General features: G+C 33.6%; 1 protein-coding gene across 3 annotated transcripts; it reads right to left on the bottom strand.

Moving 5' to 3' along the window:
- Positions 1-3,408: 3,408 nt before the first annotated feature.
- Positions 3,409-24,207, bottom strand: LOC128165377 (sodium/hydrogen exchanger 9B2-like). Of its 3 annotated transcripts, XM_052829844.1 has the most exons (11): positions 24,028-24,161; positions 20,176-20,272; positions 19,157-19,622; positions 18,966-19,056; positions 17,676-17,858; positions 12,800-12,975; positions 6,251-6,357; positions 5,667-5,831; positions 5,154-5,265; positions 4,878-5,014; positions 3,409-4,240 (listed from the first exon to the last, which is right to left on the bottom strand). In XM_052829844.1, the coding sequence occupies exons 3-11, from the start codon at positions 19,605-19,607 to the stop codon at positions 3,974-3,976; spliced, it is 1,689 nt and encodes a 562-aa protein (XP_052685804.1). In that variant the 5' UTR covers positions 19,608-19,622; positions 20,176-20,272; positions 24,028-24,161; the 3' UTR covers positions 3,409-3,973. The 3 variants fall into 3 exon arrangements, with proteins under 3 accessions (XP_052685804.1, XP_052685806.1, XP_052685803.1); XM_052829846.1 differs by lacking the exon at positions 20,176-20,272 and having other exon boundaries at positions 24,135-24,207; XM_052829843.1 differs by lacking the exon at positions 20,176-20,272 and having other exon boundaries at positions 24,028-24,185.
- Positions 24,208-24,224: the final 17 nt, after the last annotated feature.

The raw sequence follows: 24,224 nt of genomic DNA, 5'->3' as shown, positions 1-24,224 counted from the left end.
GATGTTATTTGAAGTTATGGGTTTTATAGTACAAAATCGATACGTAGTGTTATCAAGGCAAAGACACTGGAAAATGTAAATATAACATTTTCTTCTCAACAAGGGATTTTAAAACAATGTACGCACAATGTTGAAAGTTGAGTTTTTTTCCTTTTTTATGAAATAACCGGGTATGCTGATTTCAAGGATACATGTACATGTAAAGCAAAAAAATCATTAAAAGGTATGAATTGGCGATTAAAGCAGTAGGGTAAAGAAAATATGTACGGATAAATTTGTTCACCTTTTCATCTGGACTAGGCGTTTTTCTAGATACTATAGAAACATGCGGTGATTATAATTACAACTTTGACGGTTTTGAAGAGCCCGAATCAGATTTATTCATGTTGCTCCAAAGAATGATATTTTAAACACGTTCGACAGTAGAAATCAAATTGATATACGAGGGTTGTCAATTACTTGAACCCTTTGTGGCACAAGTTTAATCTTCCTGTGTCTTCGTCTTCGACTAACTGAATAACGCCACTTGTCTACGCTTTTTTGAGACAACCCTCGTACGTTAAAGGGGCATAGTTACGATTTTGGTCAAATTCTATTTTTCTGTTTTTATTATTTACAAATTGAAGAATGCATATCTACTAATCAAATGAAATTTGAGAGTCAGTCGTAGATTTATAAGCAAGATGCGGGTCTCACAATTCTTTGTCATGTAAACAAGGCTCGTGTCCTGTTTTTGTTTACATGGGTTCAATATACCAGTAAAAACCTTTTTTCAAGCTGATTTGTCCATCTTCATATTCATTTTAAGCATTTTAGAAACAGTTCTTAACGTTTAGAACATTTTAAAAGTCTAAAACTGGAATTTTTACTTCAACGTTCAAAATGTAAACAAAAGCTTTGTTTACATAGCAAAGAATTGTAAGCTCTGTAACTCTCTTATAACTCAACGAATGACACTCAAATTTTGGTTGTCTATTATAAATTCCTTAGTGAAGCACTGTAAACATTAAAATGGGAAAAATAATTTTTGACCAAAATCGTGACCATGCCCCTTTAACATCAAAATACAGAATATATGGTCATCTTCCTAACTGTATTTGGTGGTTGTGGTGTTCGATAGAAATGCGCGTAAAATGTTTGTGGATCACTTGTATTTTGCCTACATACGGAAGATACCCGCTGTGTAGATACATAGTCGATTACGAAATGTGTCTATATTTTTAATACTAGTAAATATTTAAAGGTCGTTTCCACGTTAGGGAATACCCCCTAAATTTCTGCAACACTCTCTTTGAGTTTTTAGATGAACTAATCCATGGCCTTTTGGCAGCGCGTGAATTTCAGTTATGTTGTGTTAAGTTGTCGGACTGAGATATATTTTTAAAAATATTTTTATAAAAACAATTTCGAATAGCAACGTTACGTGAAGTTGCGATTTTTTTTTTCAAACAAATTAATAAATTGATGTGAGCATACATATATCTTTTGTTATAAATATTATCATAATGATTAATTATGCTTGATAACATACGTGAATGATTCAAAAGTCTCACCGAATTTATGATAGAACAGTTAATTATGTGGATGTAAATAAAGTTTTTCTTAATAATCTCCCGTGACTGTTAATTAAAAATGCATCCTATACGCCCAGATTCCGCTGCAACGATTGTGTCAACTGTTTAATTCACTAATTTCCCATTAATATTTCCTGCAGGTCTTGTTCTGCCATTGGACACGATTCTTGTTTTGTAGGTGGAATGTGTGGGAAATGTGGGTGTTTTCGACGCATGAAGACCAAGAGTTACTCCATCAGTATTACATATATATATGAATCATTCGATAAAAAATTAATTTAATTGCAGGGAAACTAATTGAAAATAGCATAAGTTCATAACAATTAATAAATTACCGCGTGGTTTGACATTTTATCTACATCCTTCTTATTCATGGAGAATCATTAATTAATTAAGTCATGACATAAGAGTGTTTAGATATCTATACATCATTGAATGTGTATTAACTATAAGATATATAAGGATACATTATATACGCTTGTCTCGATCGAAATGTGCAAAACTTTTGACAAAGCAGGCAAGAAATCAACCATCATTCGATACTAGTCTTTTTCAGCGCTGTTAGCTATTCACAGGCCAATAAATATTATGATTTAGTCTTTCTAAGGTTGATAAAATACTTTCTGATAAGAGCGATAAAATAAAAGTATCTCATACAGATAAAAGTAAATTTTTGAAGAATTTTTGAGAATTTATTGTGACAAAGGAATCGTCACTTACCTACATTTTATATTTTAATATTTTAAATTTATACTTTGTATTCTATTGATACCATGTTTAATGTTATCTTTTCGCGCATCAAGAAAGGAAAAAATTACTTGTGTATTTGTTCGTTCATTTTTAATTTTGTTCCGAACGAATTTTCTTTGAAAGTTTTGGGGTTTTTTTCAACTTGATATAAAGATATCATAGATACGTGTATCAAAAGATATGGTGAAGAATTCGTCAAATTATATTTACATCCAACAAGTATTATTCCTTCTATTTCTTACGGAAACTTATAGTTAATTCATAGCTCTATAGAAACAGCCAGACTGAAATCTACATTTATCGATTGGTCGAAATCTACAGCGGCTGAAACTGACAAGAAAATGACAGGACATATATTGACACGCCCTGTTTATTGAATGGTCCATGCAAACCTACAACGACCTAGGAAATATCACGGACTGCACGAAATAATCATGACGATGTCAGAATCAAAGTCTCACAGGTGACGATTTGGCTGTTTCTTTTAGCTAACGTAATTACGTACATTAACAGTAATTTAGTAAATTTTACTCCCTTTCATAATCAATTAATCAATTAGCTTAAAGAAAGATGTTAATGTAAACAATGAAATGCTTTCTTTGATGATTCATTCGGGTTATGAAGGTAGCGATCATTGCAGAAAAAATAACATAACCGCTAACGCGGGTTATGTATTTTTTCTGCAATGTCGCTACCTTCATATCCCGAATGAATCACCAAAGAAAGCATTTAATTCTTTAAATATAAACTAGTAATTTAGTTTGTTGCTAGCAATAATTGTATTACACAGTACATCTCAATGAATTTTCATGCACTGATATGTTGCAAAGAAATATTGGAGCGAATTGTTATGAGCATCTATGTGTATTGAATTTATTGAGATTAAAGATTCTGGGGTTTTATTTCGCTATATGTTCGACAGATGTAATAGATTGGAGAATAATGTCCGCGGCATCTCTTTGATCTCGGTAATAACTGTAGTAGAATTAACAATAAAGTGAATTTTACACATATGTACATGTACTATGTTTAATGACAATTTCATGTGACTGTGGTTGCATTCAAACCAAAAACAAAACCTTGATAAATGTCTATATATTTGTTTATTTCTAAAATATAAATTCATAAAAGATCAACATAGCTGCGCAACAATGAATACGGTAGTTATGACAAGAGGAATAACTCCTGATATAACAGCGACAAGTGTGGGTTTGTCAACAAATCTACTTTTAATACTCTGTTCAAGACTTAATTTTCTGCACATATTCTTTACAACAGTCTTGTGTATGATATGAAAAAGCAATGAAACTTTCGGAACGAAAGGTAACAAAGAAGTCCAGCGGGCCATGACCCCCACCCCCCTCCTGGAAAAAATTAAATTCATCTGTAAAAAATTCAGTCGAATTACAAAACACTTTAGACCTTGAACTCACCCGAAAATTATCTGTTGGACCCCCCCCCCCCCGCCCCGCACCACCAACGAATGACTCTAAAACGAGAACAATCATATACAGTATGAAATGATTCATCATTCATACTTTCTACACTCCATGTAAAAATTAATACATGATTTGATGTGATATGTGTACTTCACGCATTCATGGCCAAGTATTCTCCCTGAGAATGAAGTCCAGACCCATAAACCCTCACTATGTCTCCTCTGTAGGTTCAGTGTTTTCCTTGTTTAACATGGATGCTTCTTCTGGATTGTCATTGTCTTTAGAAACCAACAGTCCTGTTTTAGGGTCAATTCTGTTCAGAAGTAGAGGGCCAGAAATGGCTATTGCTAGGGCCCCAATGGGAGCCGTGATTATGATAGAAAGCACTGCGGTAGTTAGTACACTGGTTCCCCATTCAATCATCTCAGCGTTACCCAGTTTAATGGCAGCGTCCAAGGCTAGTCCACCAATGGCAGCCTGCAGAAAAAAAAAAAAAAATTTTTATATAAGGAACAATATACAATTTATGTAAAACTGCTGTGAACCAACTTTTTCTTGCGATGACTTTATTTCACAAAAACTTGAGATAAACTTGGTCTCAGCCACTAATTACAGCTATAGGGCAAGGGATTGGTCCTGATGAGAAATATTTGCGATGAAGAGGCAAAACCTCGCAAAAATTTCTCACACAAGAAAAAAATTGCACAAAATGTATAAAGTTACACAAATTGTGTACTTTGTAGCAAAAAATTAGAGTGTTTAAAAAAAAAATTGTAAATCATGACTTGCAAACAGGTTATTTCCATATTTCTGTATGAAGCATTTTGACCTGATAAAATAAAATGATCCTCTACCGGTATCTTCGTATGTAGAATTTTTTAACAAGATGATTAACACACAAATTATTCAGGGTCAGACAACTCTTCCCACAGACTTTCTTCTCCTGGGTTTGAGCTGTATATTAACTTAACTCTCTGTGAATGTTGGTATCTGAGGGTATTGTCTACTTTTGGTTGACAACTTTTAAAATATATTTTAGTCTACTCTTACTGCATAAAGTTTTTAAGGATCTTTCATACTTGCAAACTGAACTATGAAAAGGAATGAGTTTTACCTGAACAGTTGCCTTGGGAAACCAGGCAAGAGCAACAAAGATTTGTTCTTTGATGGTGAGCCCTGACCCAAATACCACACAGAAAGACACAATTATTCTCACAAATAGCCCAATGGCCAGCACCGCTATACCCAATCCTAAAACAAAGTCAGAAAATCAGGGTTATTTTTCACTGCATTATATATGTACATGTAGGATTAAATGTTTCAAAATTTGATGTTTAAGGTTACTACCTCAATTATGACACATAAATCACAGAAAAAAACATGTACATACCTAAGCTGTTTAAATCTTTGATGTTGTCAAAGTTAACTGCTGCCCCGATAAGCCCAAACAACAAGGGCTGGAACAACATCCACATAATGCCCACTACCTCAGCGATGGTGTCCTAAAACAGTCAATAAACAATGTCTGAATGTACAACAGAAGTATTAAATACAGAGAACAAATGCTTTCCATTCATAAAAATACCTTACAGAGCATAAGATCATAATTTAGTTTCATCATTTATTTGTTGAGCGCACCAATTTTTGTGCATTTCATTAATAAGAGAATCTGTGATTTCAAATGTTCACAGAAATTAGCATCAAAAAAGTAGTGCTGGAGCCTTTTCCACGAAATAATTACAAATACTTGAAATTTATTAAAATTACTCCTATATTGATGGCATCAGATATTAATAAAACCCCAGTATGAAGTACATTGTAACTGTATGTTTGATAGCTAGAAGATAATTGAAAATCTAAATCACTGAATTTAGTGTTATAGACAGGGAAAGGAAAATCTTACTGGTTGTCCATCTTTTCTTTCCTTCCTCCATCTGAAAGCTGCAACAAAGGCCAAGGTCAGACATCCCAGGGGGCCCGCTCCGGGGAGATGTACCACATCACTCCCAAATGTAGCCATCATTCCCGCAGAAAACAACAGCAAGGAACGGTAAAACATCCTACTGGGCTGGAAAAATCAAAGGGAAAACTTTCATCTTCAACACTGATTTACCGTACAATTTAAACTATTTATAAGAATACCATAACATTCTGTAAATATGGAAATGTTTGCATGGGGAAAATTAATATCTTTACAATGACTTTATTACATAAAATTTATCATCAAGTGAAAAGTTTTGAAAAAAGGTATTGGTACTTTGAATACACAATGAATAAAACAATTCATAAGTTATTCATTTTCTGCAAAAATAACTGCAACATGAATTGCTTGTTAAATGCAGATCCCTGATATTTCATCCTGTAAAAAACCCACATTTACAGTATTTTTACATGGTAATGTCTTAGACTATTATTCATTTTCAAGTTACTGTGTCATGGATCATACAACAGTTTATCAATAGAGCACCCTGTCTCTCAATGACTCACCCCGTTTTTGGAAGGAAAGTACCACAGGAACACTCCGACCACACACCCAAAGGCCACACCCAGCAACGCCTCCAGGGGACCCTTCACAATGGTCAGGGCCACATCTCCTAAAATATACAGGGATCAAATATGAAGAAAATGACTTTTCAGAAAAAAATTAAATTTAATCTCATATTAGGAACATTGCTATAGCCCCTGCATTTTTTTGCCACACATTCCTGCAGAGTATCCCAACATTTCTTGAATTCCCTTGCATACATTTATGAAATTTATATACAGTGTACATGTATTATCGATAAACAAAACAATGTATTACTGATGCTAGTCTATCCATTTTTATGTTTCATGAAGGTTGATATACAAAAACATGCATAAGAATCAGATAGAAGGGATTTAGAGACCCTTACTGTAAACAAAAAGTTTTTAGATACTGTAAATTCCTAATCAATACCATAAACGCGAGGAATTAATATCTGCATAAAATCGCGAGAAGCATCCTTCGCGGTTTTTAAAAAAATCTCGCCATTATTTTCTGAGAGTTGAAAACAACAAGAAATAATGAGAAAAGTTCAACGTTCGTGATTTTATATTCTCGCAATTTGATACAAACCAGCAGGATCGCAAAATTAAGTACTCGCGTAATATAAGGAATTTACAGTAGTTTATAGATAAAAAAATTACTCTTGTGACTAAATTTTGACCCTAATGTAAACTATACAGTGTTTTGAGATAGCTTATGGAACAAACATTACTCATTAGGATTAAATTTTGACCCTAATTGTAAACTATACAGTGTTATGAGATATTTTAAGGATCAAACATTACTCATTGGGACTAAATTTTGACCCTAATGTAAACTATACAGTGTTCTGAGATAGCTTATGGAACAAACATTACTCAATAAATCCTGGCCCTAGCTGAAAACAATACATGTTAGGGAGATATTTATGGATCATACATTACAAAATGTATTACTCATTGAGACTGGTTCCTGATGACCCTTACAAAGTCCTATGCTGTACCAGTCAACTTACTGGATTAACCATTACTCATTGCTCCGTTTATTTATTGGGTTTTCCGTTTACCAGATCCTGACCTGCTTTATAATCTTTACCATTACTGTTACAGTTCAGGAAATGGATTAACTGTTATTACTTGTTGTTTTGAAACTCTGTAGCATTGATTGCCAGTGGGTCGGTTTTTGTATTGTTTATAATTTCATTAAAATCACGATTATACTTATACTTATATAGCTAAAACATTTGACTTGAACTTATGGTTATTCACTAAGCTACAAATGGCCCAAAATTGGGATTATCCTAAATCCCACCCAACCGCATAAATTATGTTAAAGTTTGCACACCAATCTGCATGTGGCATAAGAGGGATTAAGTCTGAATGCACCAGAGTGGGACATTAATACAGGTCCATGCCCCACATGCTCCCATACATCACACTGGTCGAATGCACTGTGGCAGGGGAGATAATCCCTTCTTCACCTCCTCTAAGTTGTCACTGAATAGCACTTAAATAAGAAACAAACCCCAGAGTGTGTCTTCATGCTCTTATATGAAATCAATTAAAATAGCTTTAGCTAAAACCTTCAAACCACAGAACTTGTCAATCAATGAGCGATGAAACAAAATAATTGCTTTTTCAACATTCCTTATTTCATATGCTTATAATTTTAAAAGTGTCCTTCATGGCATGTAAAAGAATGCTCTGTTTGTTGTGCAAAGTCAGCAGTTTATTGATTTATTAACTTTAAAACTCTATAGCCTCCAACTACAATGAATTGTACCAAGGACCATATACATGGGTCCAATAGTTAAGGTGATTGCATGGGTCCCAAGGGGGTCCTTTACAAAGGCTGTCTAGCTATTATTCGTTAACAATATTGAAATTTTCTTTGATCTAAATTTCATGAAAGATATATGTTACTGGGGCTTCTTTCAAAAAGATATATGATAAAATGGAAAGTTGAATAATATTACATGTAATATATTAATATACCGGTACGTATATATGCTTATTGCTGAGAATATTTTTTTGGGTGGATGGGGGATGGGGTTGGTGGGGAGCAAGGGAACAGCAGGTAGTAAGTTTCTTTTTTTCTCATTGATTTAAGTTTGACTCACAATACTGCAGACTTGCATCATTGTAAGTGCAGATGGAAACAATAAATGGAGTGGTTAACCATGCCAAATTAGTGGCGTAATTCAGATCTTCAGAACTAATCTGGCCTTAATTCAATTGTCTCTGGTTAACAAGTGCATTAAAAATGTAACACCTTAGTCCATACACTTTAAGTCCTATATGTCTCTCTCTTTTCAGGCCTTAAAGAGCAGCATCTCAATTGACTTGAACAAATGTGACTTCTTCTACTCGTAAGATACTTGACTGTTTGGGTCACAGGGACCAAGCCTGTTTTAACATGGTTACATTGAAATTAATGTTAAAACGGGCTTGGTCCCTGTGGTTGGGGTCCTCGTTTTGTATACAAGCAAATGACAGGAAACTTATAAACATGATAGAAGTATCCACATTTATAATCTTTGTCTAGTGCAGTACACGAACATATACATGTACCGGGTATATTGTACGAGAATAATGATGCCTTGTCCCAAAATAAATTTTAAAAAATGATCTCAATGCCCAAAATGAATTAACATATTTGAGATACTTAATGAAAAATGTTGGGCAAATTCATAACAAAACTTGATAAAACTGATCAACGAAGTTCAATAATCAATTCCCATCTTCTCTTATTCTGTAATTGTCAAAGCATTCATGAACATTTGTTGAACAATTAGTGAAAATAATATCAGATGCCGCGGTCCTCTCTGTGCCATAAAATAGAAGGACTTATGTTGAACTGATCTGGTCCATTGTGTGACTGCCGTTTAGACAGTGATAATCTGGGACCTCCAGGAGATGGGATTACGACACCCAATCAGACCTCCTGTAGGTTGTTTATTCCACCACTTCAAAGCATCGATATAATCATATTGACATTTAAATTCAGAGTCTCACGCCAGCAAACAAGTCTTCTTTAGTAGGGCAGGTAATAGTTGAGACTCTAGAGAACAGAACACAGCTTAATGCATAAATGGCTTTGTATTGCAGAGGCTATTTACAAGTCCTGCATATATTGAATTCTTTTTTTTTAAAACAGCTTATTCCTCTTGTCAAAGGGTTAAATCTCCTATTTATCACTTGGATCAGATCGGTATGTATATAAATATAGCACTTGTAAACATGTGCTATTCCCAGCAGAGAGAAGAATGAATGGGAACCAGTCAAACAGAGAGCCACCTTACCAGGTGGGCTTCATTCCTGTGATCAAACGTCCAAATAACCTGACACCCCCTCCCCCATGTTGCAGTTCTCTATCTGTGTGGTTTAGCATACAATATATTCTTTTGTTGCTCTTTTAGTTTAGCTGTTTGCTGATGTTATCTACAGGTGGCTATTTTCAGATAGCTTATTTAAGCATACCTTAATTTACACATACTGTGGTTTCATCAATATTCACTGAATAACAATTTTCGTGGATTTCGTTGTTTAGTTGATCCACGAAATTAAATGTTCATCGAAGTGCAATTCCTATGATAGGGTCATTGGCCACGAATTTACCTATCCTTGAAACTGTGATTTTTACATCTTCCACGAAAATTGATACCCTTAAATATTAATGAAACCACAGTATATATATATATATATGTCCAAAAAGGCTTATTTAAGCATACATGTACATATATATATCTATATATGTCCCAAGAGGCTTATTTTAGCATACATGTACAAATATACATCCCCAAATTAATCATGTAATTAATTTTTTTGGATTTTTTGTTCCAATTAATTTCATGTATCAACTATCGAGTTAATTAGGTCATACATATAAACCAAGAGTTTTGACTATGTTTTACTTGATCTTTTCCCTTCTAGTTTACATTTTATGTCATGCATATTAAATATTTCATATAACTAATCATAGAATATCAATGACAAAGTCTGATGAAACTTCATGCAAAATTTATCAAAGTCTTGCCATTAGTTATTACTGTAACAATTCAAAATTTCCTCTATCATTTGGTTTAGAATATCAGCTATCAAAATTAATAACTTGTACATAATTTATTAAAATTACATCAAAAGCTGAATTGCTTGCTGCCTGATGGTCCTGTAGAGCTAGGCTTGCACTGCATGAACATCCCTAGTGAAGAGATTTATAGTTCACTAACTCAGTGATTGGATAACGGATAACAGAAATATTTGCAACTGTAATTAAAAATGTACATAAGTTGTTTTTAATATTATGGACAAGTAACCCATGAATTCCTGATTTCATGTTTCCAAAGTACTATTTAAACTAAAAATAAGGCACTAGTTTTTCTTGAAAGTTTTGTTACAATTTAGGCTCTCATTATTTTATATCCAAGCATCATGCCATGTGTCATTCCATCATACTGACAATAAATAAGCCTTGATCTGACTCAGTAAACGTGTATAAGTATAGCATTCCTTTGACTCCATGGTCAAACCAATAACCCTTGCATTGCACATCCAATTTTCCCCGATGCCTGACGATGATTCATTATTTTTTTTTTCTTTTTATTCCGTGTCTTTTAATGTTGATGTCTGGGGTATAATTGATGATAATGAATACATCCCCCTCAGAGAGACGGGCACAGTGGGGGGTCGTTGTCTCCCCCAGCACGCACCTGAAACCTTCTGCTCTATTGATTCTACAGTTGGGGGAGGCTGTACAATCTGGTCTGGTAGATGAACAAGGCATTATTGGACCATTAATATCCAGCCTGTCCCAGCGATATCTCTATTTGCTGTTCTCATTTTTCCTTTTTTTCTGTCCTTGGCTACCCGAATTGAAGCAATAGGACTGCAATTGAATTTTTATTATTTGCTTAGCATTCTGGGGCCAGTGTTATCTGAAGGAAAGCAGTAGGGGGTAGAATAGATTTCACTTCATTTTCCCCCAAAGCTTTTATGATTCTTTAATTACAAGATATTTAAAAAAAAAAAGAAGCTATGTTTTGCACTCCAGTAACATGGCCCATTTCATATTTAAAAAAAAAAATATTTAAGGTTTAGGTGGGATACATGCTTTAGCTGCAACATAACAAACATCGCAACTGTATTCCCAATTTAACTTTAATTTCCACTGTTCAGTTCCCGACAACTGTCCATGAACATATAACAGAAAACTTTAAACCATAGCCTGACAAATTTTTTTTCAATTGATATAGTCATTTTTTGCTTTATCATTGAAGACATGACTAATTCTAATTAATTAATTAATTCAAACTTTAATTCTGAGAGCTGGATAGATTTACACCCCAGCCTTGGATAGACGCACTTGGAATTTAGTTTAATGTATTTTCCTGATTTTTAAGACCTGACAAGAGTGACACAGCAATATTCCTAGCAGCATCATGGCCTCCGACTGTTCTATCAAGAATGTGGGACCAACTTGGAGACTTAATTATCCACAAAAACAAGCTTTCTACATTATCTCTGCCTCCCTGGTATTTTTAAAACTATGTATACAAAAAGTCAAAAAACTCAATTTATTTGTTAGTGCTTTTGAACGTCGTTATCTTTGAAGTATTTTATTGTCAACATTTATCACTTTTAATTACCAGTTGAATGAACTTTCTCTATTTTTTCATTTTCCTTTGTCTTTTTTAGAAAATGCCTTCATTGCTCTTTTCATTCCTTTGAATTCCATAAATAAGTAAGCTTTAAGGATGTTTGAAATTTGCTTCCCCTACTTATGTTTAGTGAACTAATTCAAGTTGGAAGCAAAATAAGTCAAGAATTGTTATTCTGTACAGCAATTAAACTATGTGCCATGCAAAAGTTGTATATTAAGAAATTTAACTGCTTTATCTTGAGTTGAATTTTTTGTCAAATAAGTATTTTCTTATTTTTTATCTTATTAATGCTTGAAAGCAAAATGCATATAAAACAATCCAAAAGTCCTGACACAGATAATTCAAACTTCCATGTTTTTAATAAATGTACTTTGATTATCATATTTTGTGTGTGCATGGATATATATCTGTGTTTGGATGAAAAAAAAGGACAAATTAAATATTGATGCAAGCATCAAAAGAACGGCTGCAAACCATTTGTTTTTGAACAAAAATATTTTACATGAAGAGATGGAGTTTTGCAAAACATAAAAATCCATTCATAAGCATATGGACAAAGTTGTGTAAATCAGCCTATTGTTTTTGTTAATGATTAAAATGCAAAGAACATAATACTATTCATTTTACTAAATCCTTTTACTATTTCATTATTTTTCAAAATAAAATTTTCATATTTGAATGGTCTTGTTCAACCACACACTCTCTCAAAGCAAAGCTGCATTTGTGTAGACAAAGCATCTGGTTGAACTAGGCATTCAAAATTAGCTTCGTAAAAACTCAAAGCTACTTTTTACATTACTTACCATCATATGACAGACTGCCTCCTGACAGCCGGTAAAAACCAAACCAATTTACAGCTATTCTTACTAACCTTGAGTGAAGGCTATTCCAAGGACCACCCCAAATCCAGTGATGGCCAAGACATCATCCACACTGGCTGCTGCAATGACTAGAGTGGGGATTCCTTTGTCTAGACCGTAGCCCCTGTCTGAGAGACTGAGGAGACTAGGTACTACAACAGCAGGTGATACTGCAGCTAAAACAAACCTAAAATTAAAATCAAAACAAGGTACAATTAGGAGATGAAAACAGGAGTGGCTGCTACATGAACACAGCTGATGTTAAACTTTTCCGTAACTCAAAAGAGATTTTTTTTTTTCATTTCTAAAGAGTTTTATTTTTTCATACTATACTGCTTGCAAGCATGGCATGCAAAAAATGTACAATATTTAAATTGGCAACTAGATATTTACATACTAAATGTCAATTGTACATGATTTTAATCAAAGATCATCCTTTTTGAAACGTTTACAATGAAACTATGTTTAAATTAAGAGTAAACCTGTAATTAATGCATAATTTGCTTTATTGTTACAAGGACAGGCCTGAATTTATTGCAATCAATTCTTCCATATTAAAGATTTCATCCGAGAACCTTTTCCCTCCATAGATTTCTATAAATCACAGCTCAAGTGTTATATAACACCACAGGAGAGCTAACATGTCCTACAATTGTACGATATTCCACTTGATGTAGGCAAACAGCATGTCATAATGTCAACTACGGCCATCAGTTTTGAAGATCTTCATTTCATATTTTATGCAGCAGATACCTTCTTCAAACATCGAGAATAAATCATATATTTCTTGTTGGCTTTAACCAAAATAGGGCAATTTTCTACCCCCTCTGTGAAATCTAAAGTAAACATTATTGGAGAACTCATCATAAATGACAGACTAGTTTTGTGTTCAGCAGCAACAGGCCAAAAGATATGATATCATAGGTCATTGAGCTGTTGGCACAACACCCCTAGCCATCACTTTCCTTGTGCCACTAAAGATGTTCAATAAATTTGTAAACTCTTAACCTGCAAGTTAACAATTTCAAAGGGTAGAATTCTGAATTGTAACCAAATGATTTGAATGATTTGTACAGGTATATGGCTGGAACCCAAGAAATACAGTACACCTGATGGTCTGTACTTTCTACCTAATGTAAGAAACCCCAAGAAACACAGCTAGTACATTGATGGTCAGTAGTTTCTACCTAAAGCAAGACATGTTCTTGGGATTTAATTGCCATCTGGGGCACTTTCGTTAACTTTTTGGTAATATTTTCAACAATTACAGTTTTTATTACAAGCTTAAAAGTTAGACTTTACATTCTGTCCTATGATAATATACTGCAAAGGTCAAAGGTTATGATAGAAATGGACACTGTTTTGGGCAACTATTAAATGTTTCATCAAATCAGGGCTGTGGTGATTTAGTTGTTGGTTCACCCCTTAAACTGTTAATATTTAACATTAATAAATGGTCAGCAAACAGAAGATGTACCACACAGGGTGGAGGGGGTGGGGGTGGTAATCATTTAAGCTTACTCCACTACCCAGCATGCCACACTTCCTAACATTGAAGGCAGGACCCTATTCCATATAATCTCTAAACAAATAACATTCATCAACCAAGTTTGATATAATTTGAAAGACTTGTTGTGCTACTGAAACAGCTTCTAAACGGAGAAGAAGTAATATTGGGGTTAGTTTAGTGTCTTAGTAGACAGATTTATCACGAGAAGTTTGTTATATCAGATCGTTTATCCTTACCTTGAAACTTTGAAAGCAATACAATATTTCAGTTTAAGGGTCAATTATCTAATGCAACCTTTTCACTATCTTAGTAAGTGTTTGGAATACCCTTCAATTTGGCTGCCCAAATTTCATTATCATATCACACACTATTGAGTGTAGATAGTCAATGTTCACCTTTCATCCAACACCAGTGTCCTTCATATGACACAGTAATTGGTTGAGTGGACCATGATAATCCAATGACGTTGGTGTTATAGGGTAAAGTTGGCTCTTAAATGACAAAAGGATTTCTTAAATAAAAGTTAAAAGCAGATATGTGCATAGAACATCAAGGAGTCCTGTCACTTGTTCTTGATAATTACTCGATGAAATATAGGAGGCAAATATCCAATTAATATAAACCCCAAATATCCAGCCCAGCCACTTCAACCAGCCCCCCCCCCCAAAAAAAAAACCCCACCCCCACCCCCATCTAAAAAAAATATTTTCAAGATCCCCTGCTGTTGAAATTTACAATGAACTCCAAAACATCACAGAAGTTTATTATCGTGGCTGTATCTTCGATTAAAATTAAAGTCGGTCTAGAACGCAAAATGCGTACCTACAATGTAAAACAAACATACAATATATTGCTTAAGTACAAAGTCAATACTGTTTCAATGCCCTAGTTCAGGTGCACTTTATTGGATGTAAACAAAAATTTATATCTTATCCTGCAAAATAAAGAAAGGACGTGGGTACCTCTTTTATAATCGATGGGGAGAGTAAAAAACATAATCTTGTCCAAATCTACTTAAAGTAAAAATCACAATATCAAATGATCCCTCTTGACATTTGCAAAAAAATATTACAACACAAATAGCACAGGGTATTTTTCAGTGTGGGGTGTGTTTAAATTTCCAGTGTTGGAGGTCATACTACCCCCTACATGGAATAATGGATTTATTGCTAACTGTCTGTACAAACTAAATAAAAATGATCCCTGGAGCTTCTCTCCTCTAATAGTTTTACCAATAATATAACACCTAGCTAAAACAAAGAGAAAATTTAAACACTTGTGAGGAAAAGATGAAAGGATCTGATATTAAATTGCAAATGCTTCTGATCTGTCTTAAATTTATTTGTAGTCACCTGTTTTTCTTACTGACTGTGACTTTAAAATAAAAAATCTATCTATTTCTTAGTCTGCATGCATATATAAGGATACTCACAATGTGTTTGACATATATTTTTTAAAACCAATGAATTTTTTATAAATTCATTTTGAATTGATCAACTTTTACTGTATATAGTCTTCATTTTATGCAATATATTCCCTACTTGGATAACTAATTCGTTTGCAAAAAAGTAAATATGTATATCAAGAAGCATGCAGAGTAATACATTGTACACATATCACAGATTACAGAGTTGTAGTCTTGTAGATTATATACCACCTCTCATATTAAGGCCTAAACCTTATCTGGGGGTTGCAGGGATCGTGGTTTGAACAAATTAAAATCTACGGGTAAACTTCATAAACAGCTTTGTTGCAAATGATAATGCTGTGGTGGTTATTGAGAAGAAAGAGATTTTAAACATCCATCTTATTTTTAACAAAGGACTGTATAAGGTTTGAGCCTAAAATGGCCCCCTTAAATGAACATTGTCATTTAACTGTAATTCTTTGTTTTCATTGAACAGATATACATTTGAAGTTTTTTTTTCATAACTTTCATTTTAATTAAAGTGGCCCACAATATGACATCATAAAGTTGACCTTTTCCCACCATTTAACACATTTTTAGCATTAATCCATTTGTTTTTAGCCAGTTTTTCTTTAAGAAAACTTTGAGCAATTGCTTAAACAAACAAAATATTTTCACCAAAGATATAACTATCCAGTACTTAATCTGTATTATATATAGAAAAATTAAGTTTGTTCTTGTTCAAAGCATCGCTCTTTATTTCCCGTTTAGAAAAATGTCAAACAATGACTGATTGTAATTGAATTGTAAAAATAGTGTCACTTCTGAAATCATATACTTCCATTCCAGTCAGTGCAAATAAATCACATAAATAGGTTGGCCAAAAATATTTTTATGTCAACTTTTCTAAAAATGACACAACAGTTTACTCTACCTGAAACACATTAAAAATGGCGAATCATGGGGGCCAAATTTGACTAATTTCATATATAGTCCTTTGGAGAACAATGGCCTTTTATTTACAAATTTCTGTTCAGGAGAGCTAAAAAAAATCACTCAAATTATTTGGTAAGTTGTGCCAGTTTCTTTTTAATACATGCATGCTCAACCTTCTTCAAATATTTATATTTTTAAAATGAGTTAATATCGAACTCTCATAACCTGTTCAGAAAAGTTGAATAAGAGATGTCTCCTATAACTGGCCTTCTTTGGACCAGTGAGGCTATTTAAATCCCTGTGTGAACTTTTCTGTCAACAGAGGTCTATTTGTGGAAGCATTAATTGCCTGCATTATTCTGCCATCAGCTCAAAATATGATTTGCTTCACAAAATGACAAAAAGTTATTGAATTTATTGATATGACTCCCCATGAACATTTGAATGTGTATGTTATATATATATCCATATATAATGAAAAGTTTTCAGAGAGTTTATGTCTACACAATGTACCAAAGCTATGAACTGAAATCAAATCATTGAACATTTTTAAATGTCTGTGTCTGCAAATCTTAGGTTTTTTTTCAAGCTACAAAGGTTTATTGAAAATGGAGTAACAGACCTGTACATTGTGCAAATAAATGTATGATATGTAGTCATGAAAAATTAATAAACGAAACCGGTTTTCTGATGAATTTGTTTTGAATTTGAATGTTTATGTAGTATATTCTGTTTAGCAGACGGACTCCTGAAAAAACTAACTTCACAAAAAGTGAGACACCTGGATTAAGCCAGTTAGTGGAATGATACATACATCACTTCTTGGCTAATATTTCAATTTAGTTTACGGTTGTTTCATAATGCAGTCTCACAACCAATCTTTCTCTACACTGTCCATGACAAACACAATTTCATAGCACAAACGAGTAAGAACAAATTATTTCACTCCATGACTGCATGAACTAGTCACTCTAAATAGTTGTTAGACCCATGCAAACCTGTTAACATTGGTAACATTATGGAATCTACTCACCCCAACAAAAAGCCCCACACCCAGGGCAGCCCCATCAGGAAGTGAGAGGCCACCCCCACAGTTAGACACTCCACCAGACAGGGGGCGAAGGCCAGTCTCAGCACGGAGAAGGACAGCTTACGCAGCGCCACGGGGTCAAGCCCCAGCCCCGCTCGGATCAGAATCACAGTCAGGGCAATTTTCCTTAAAACAATGAAACAATATGATTAAATAATTAAAGAGCTTATATTCAAATCATACCTCAGTCTCTGAAACTCTTATATACATAAGTGTGATACAAGTCATTGAAGTCAAAACTAGACCTGTTTCTTCTCTTAGCATAATTGCTTTTTCATGAAATTGATCATTTGATACACAGGAACTGAAAGAGCATTTCAAATAACATGTGTGGCATTATTTATGAGAGCAATATTAGACCTGATGCATTATCATTTACTGAAGCAAGAGAATGAGGTATAAATGATCACAAAACAATCATACACAAGAGTCTCAATATTATGAAAAAAAATATTGAGCTGGCAAAATGAATGCGTACAATTCACTATAGTTCTTGTTTGCTGACAGAAAAGTGTTTAAAACAAGGAAACTGGCAGAGCCTATACAATTTTAATAAACTTTCATTGTTCAAACATAGATACCGATACAGTACTTAGAACGTGGTTTGTGGTTGATATAACACTCAAAATTATGATACTAATATTGCATTTGAGTGAGGTACCAGTAAAGTTACCCACTGAAAAACTCATTGATGACCTCTGCTTAGGATTGATCAACAATGGTTTTCTCTGGGTAACAATTTCCCGACGACCAAAATGGTTTAAATATGACATGAATATTTTGTTTGACAAAAGAAATTTCATATTCGGCAATGTTAGGAGTATCAAATCCTGTGAAGCCCAAAGGGCTTCTCAGAAGATTTGATCATGTACCAACCAAGATCATATCCAGGTGAACTTTTGAACATTGCTGTTTAGTACTTACATTTAGTACGTTGATAAATGCTAACTGCTCAGAGTTAAAATAAGCCTGTTTTTATGTTTTTAATAATGCAACTGTCAAATGATCAATGCCTATGGTAATCATTGGGATGATTATTAAAAAATTCAAACAGAAATGACTGTTTTTTTCTTTTCTAGACATTCACACAAAGAAACATATTTGCAATTGTAAATATTTCTTATGAGAAAATCACTAATAATGACTTTGCTTTACTGTCTATAAGATTGATCAACCTGACATATCTTCATAGACAGTCGGTAAGAAACCTATTAGGTAAGATTGTTATTGTACCTGAGAGCTCCGGACCACTGTAGATCTAGTCCCTGGCCTACTGTCTTGATGACTGGAATATTACTCAGCATCCCCCCAACAAGAAGCATACCTGAAATAAGAGAAATACTGGAGTATATCATTTTACTCTGTAATTGTCAGACAATGCAAGTATTCTCATGATTGATATGACTCAAGTTGGTACAACTTACCCAATAATGGAGGTAACCGACACAAAGAGAATATATATCCCCCCGCTACTGCTGCAGTAAAAAGAATGACTAGAGAAAAGATATTGCCCCCAGGGAGAGCCTGGTCTTTAGTCAGGGCAATGAGCACCACCCAAGTCACAGCACATAGCACAAAGAATTGAATATACATGGCAAGATTTCCGTGTGGTGGGCACATGAATGCGTAGCGCAGGCGCTCCAGTTTACCAGGGTCCTCTGAGAGAGGGTGGTACTTTGTGCTCACAGGTTTGCTACAGTTGTGAAAGCACACTCCCACTGCAGCACACTTAGGACTGCTGGGCTCCTCTTCCTCAATGGACACCTCGAGATTGTTCTCCTCCTTTTCCTCCACCTCTGGGGGTGAGGGGTAGACCCCAATGTTCCCAGGGTCCTGCCCATGGTTCATCTCTTTTAGCTCGGTCATGGCAGTCATGTGGAATTCAGAAACCTAGTAGTTAAAGAGAAATCCTTTTAGAGCTATCGACATTGTTGATAAAGAGCAATGCTCTGTGGTAATGTTATCTTATAAGTGACTTGGTTTCTATATAAGACACATGCTTTGAAAAAAGTATTACATAACAATTGTACAGTACATTTTTATCAAACATTTTCCATCAAAACAGAAAATTAAACTACTTCACAAAGAACTCAAACAATTCTCCCCCAAAAGATGAAATAAACAAGTAGAAAATCTGATATATTTCTCATACAATAATTTCAATAGTCCACCCGTAAGAATTGTATTCAAGGCCTACCCAATCAGTAAACAATGAGATTATCATCTCTTCTAATATTTTTTAATTTAGTAAAATCTATAATAAAATCATATATAAAGCTATTTGTATCTCATAAAAGCTAGTAAACTTCATCAAAACCAATTTGAAAGTTAAATATCAGACTCTAGATGCATGTACCTCCAAATACAGTATACAAAAGTCAGATAGTGTTAAAAATTATTGTATTTCCCCAAGATTCTTGCTACTGACGAAAATGGTAAGTACCTATTCATACAATCCGTCTATAGGTATATCCAAACCTGCTACTCCTAGAGTTCCTTATCCTAAATGACCACAAAATGCTTGTCCTTTTTTATGGTAGCTATTACAACAGGAAATAAAGGGATCTCAATCAGTCAAAATAACAAGCATGTAGAGATATCATGAAGAAGGTCCTGCTTCCAGTCACAAACAAACACCTCTTCATTTAGCCTTCAGCCCCAAAATACACTAATTATAAAAGAGTAGTGTCATGTTATGTGCTGTTCTGAAGGCTTAATGTCCCTTTTATCCCCAAGTCAGGCAGATGGCTGATAAATTTATGTTTCATCTTAGGCTTTGACATATTAATCAACAGTTGTAAATTAACCTCAAATGAGTGTAATTACCTTCATGATTATGCATGCAAGTATCCCTATTCCAAATTTTGATACTTTTAAAGCAAAATTTTTTTCTTATGAATTCCTTTACATGTCTTGGAGGTTTAATCCAACACAAAATGTGTAAATTAAACCAGATATTTACAGGGCTTTGCCTGTGACACAAGTGACGCACATCAAAAACTATAGCGTAGACCTGACTTTTACCTTTTGTGACATATCTGAGAAAATTACGCAGGAAAAAGTCATTTATAGAACAAGAAACGGAATAAATGAAAATCTTACTTGTAAAAGACATGCAAATGGATCAAAGGCATCAAATATATTCTAGTAACTATCATAGGTCAAACTTGGGACTGTTTTCCATCAGGTAAATGTAGAGTTTGAACAGATCTAGAACTGCAATAAGGATGTACAAAAATCACCCCACTGACCGGAGCGAAAGGTCACTGCATGGTTTTGTACCACTGACACTTTTGTGACAAAAAACTATCAATGTTAAGGTTCTCAGATTCTCAGTCCCAAAGTATTTTTTTTCATCATTTATCTACGATAAATCAAATTTTTAATGAAATGTACCCAGTAAGTAAAACCTCAATAAAAAAATCTAATAAAGAAGTTTGTTTCAATGTTGAGAAAATGTATGTACAGTCACAGGGGCATCTCATCCGCTCTGCTCTCTATGACATATATATAAATAATACATATGTCATAGAGGGCAGAGCAGATAAGATGTCCCTGTGATACAGTTTCATCTTAAATGCCTTTTTAACATAAAAAAGGGTTTTGCCTTTAAGGTTAAAAATAAGTTCTTTCTTCATTGAGAAATAATTCGGGTTTTAACGTTCAAACCTCATTGTTGATTATAATTGAATAATGGTTGCTCAATTTTGCAACTTGAAAGACTGCTGCTTGCCCATCGGGATATAAATTTTAAGAACAGGAGAATGAAAGCCATGCAGTTCCTTTGGGCACCTGTATGAGTAGCCAAAAGGTTGCTTGTTCAAAACTTTGTGTGCACTTAAGATAGAGACCTAGCTTGAAAAAAGCAGTTATATGCATTGTCTCATCTCAATGTATTATATTAGCTAGTATAAAAATAAATGATGAACTTGATACAAATCCAAAGGAAGTCAAAGACTCAATCTGTTAGGTATCTTCAGCTATAACTGGCTAAGGACAGGAAAATTGTTATGAATATTAGAACATTTCAGAGGCTTTAAATAAGATATTTAGTTTTTTTTTAAAACAATGAAGCCTGTTCTTAAATCAGATATTGTTTAAGGCTACTGATCAGACTGATTTGCAGAAAACTTATTATTTTGTTTGACATTAATTACATATAATTATTTACATTTATAAAATATCTTTAAATCTTATTAACAGTACATTAAATTTTAAGGGTAAGTTAATATGATTATTAATCCTATTCTTCATTTAAGTCAACGAGAACATGAAGTAAAAAAATGCTAGGGAGGTCCTTGGAACAGCCGCATTGAGTTCTTCCAAAAAAAATATTTGAGGCAATACATATCACTTTGACATGTTTTAAAAGACAAGGTGCTGATCAACATTGTCTCAGACCACCCCTGCTGAAACTGGGTACCGGCTCACACTGGGACTTAACCTTCGATGGATTGGTGTCATGAAGGGAAGTCATGAACTCTTATCTGCTTAGTACCCTGAAAACCAGTGATAAGCATTGACCCTATACCCTTATATGGTTTGCAGGATTTAACCTTAATTTTAACAAATAATTATGCCAGCATGCAGGACAATAATGTCAACATGCAACAAAATTATGCTGATATACAAGAAAAATGGAATATGATAAGACAGTAATTCGTTAAAAAAAAAAAAAAAGTATTGCCAACACATAATTTCTAACATTCGAGTTGCAACTTATTTATGTCGACATGTGACACATATTCATTTATGTTAACATGCAACTTCTCTGTTAACATGCAATGTATTCATGTTGACATGTGAGATAGATATGTTGACATCCATCATATTTATGTTGATGTGCAACTTTTTTATGTATGCATGTCAGGTAATTCATGGCAACATGAGATATAAACTTGTTGACATGCAGCTTTTTATTAGATGTAACTTACTGAATTCAAGATGTGAAATAAATATGTTGACATGTGATATCAATATGTGAACATGCAACTTATTTAGGACAATATACAACTTATTTATGTTAACATAAAAGATAAATATGTTGACATGCAATATATTCATGTTAACATCTACATCCACTATGTTGACATGCAATTTATCTTGCATGTTAACACAATTAAGATGCATTTGTATGGCTGCTTATTTCTCCTTCCTACATGCAAGATAAATTATGTCATCAGGCAAGATAAATTATGTCATCAGGCAAGAAAATTATGTCAACAAGCAAGATACATGTAATTATGTCTAAATGCAAGATAATTATTTTGACATGCAAGTTACAATCTTAAAAGAGGATTGGATTTTTTTATACGGGTAAAAACATCCATATGTGTCATTCTGATATCATAGATGTAAGATGCAACATATTTATGACAACATGCCACATATTAATGTGAACAAGCAAGTTAATTATGTCAACATGTAAGATATTTATGTCAACATGCAAGATAATTTTGTTCACATGCAAGTTACTTATAACAACATGCAAGATGTTTGTTGACATCTATAATTTTCATGTTATAATATATTTCACTCTCATGTCGACATAAATAAATTGCATGCCAACATAGTTTACTCACATATCGACATAAATATATTATATAATATATATTATAAATATATAAATGATATATTACCATAATGAACTTGGATGTTGACATACCAATAAGTCTCTTGTTGCACTTCTTCAAAATGTTCTTTCATGTCAACATATATAAGTCAGATGTTGTCATTATTAAGTTGCATCTTGCATCTATTATGTCAGAGTTTAGCATTAGTAAGTCATTTTACCGATATAAAAATCAGATTCTATATAAAGAATTGTAACTAGCATTTATACATATTAATTACCTTGCATGGAGACATAATTATCTTGCATGTTGACATAATTTTCTTGCATATTGACATAATTTTCTTGCATGTTGACATAAGAAATATGCCACCATATATATTACATTTGTACATATCTATCATGAAAGGTGCAAGTTGCTTATTTATGTTGATTATATATACAACTTATCTATGTTAACATAAATAAGTTGCGTGTTGACATAAATGTAACGTGTCTCATATGTCGACATAATAATAATTTTACCTTGCATGTTAGAAGTCATAAGTGGGAGATAATTGATATTTTTTTATTTGTTTGGGAATTCTTATCTTCGTACATTTTTCTTGCATATCAACATTATCATGAAGCATTCTGCATAATTTTCCTGTATGCCAATAAAACGTTCAACAAGCAGCTCGAATTTTCTCAAATTGAACCACCCTGGCTACTTCCCTAGCTTACCTTTTTCCGATCCGTTAAATTATCACTTGCTTGAATGTTACAGACATTATAATTAAACATTATTTATATCATCTACAATTAATTATACACCCAAAATTAGGCAGCACCTGTTTCTGTTCATATTTTTAGTCATCGAAAATTGTGTACGTATTTACACATAAACGTGTGTCGTCACAGGATAAATTGTTGTCAGTAAC

Source organism: Crassostrea angulata, chromosome 10 (genome assembly GCF_025612915.1).
Source record: "Crassostrea angulata isolate pt1a10 chromosome 10, ASM2561291v2, whole genome shotgun sequence".
Lineage (NCBI taxonomy): Eukaryota > Metazoa > Mollusca > Bivalvia > Ostreida > Ostreidae > Magallana > Magallana angulata.
This window is presented reverse-complemented; position numbering and strand designations above follow the sequence as displayed.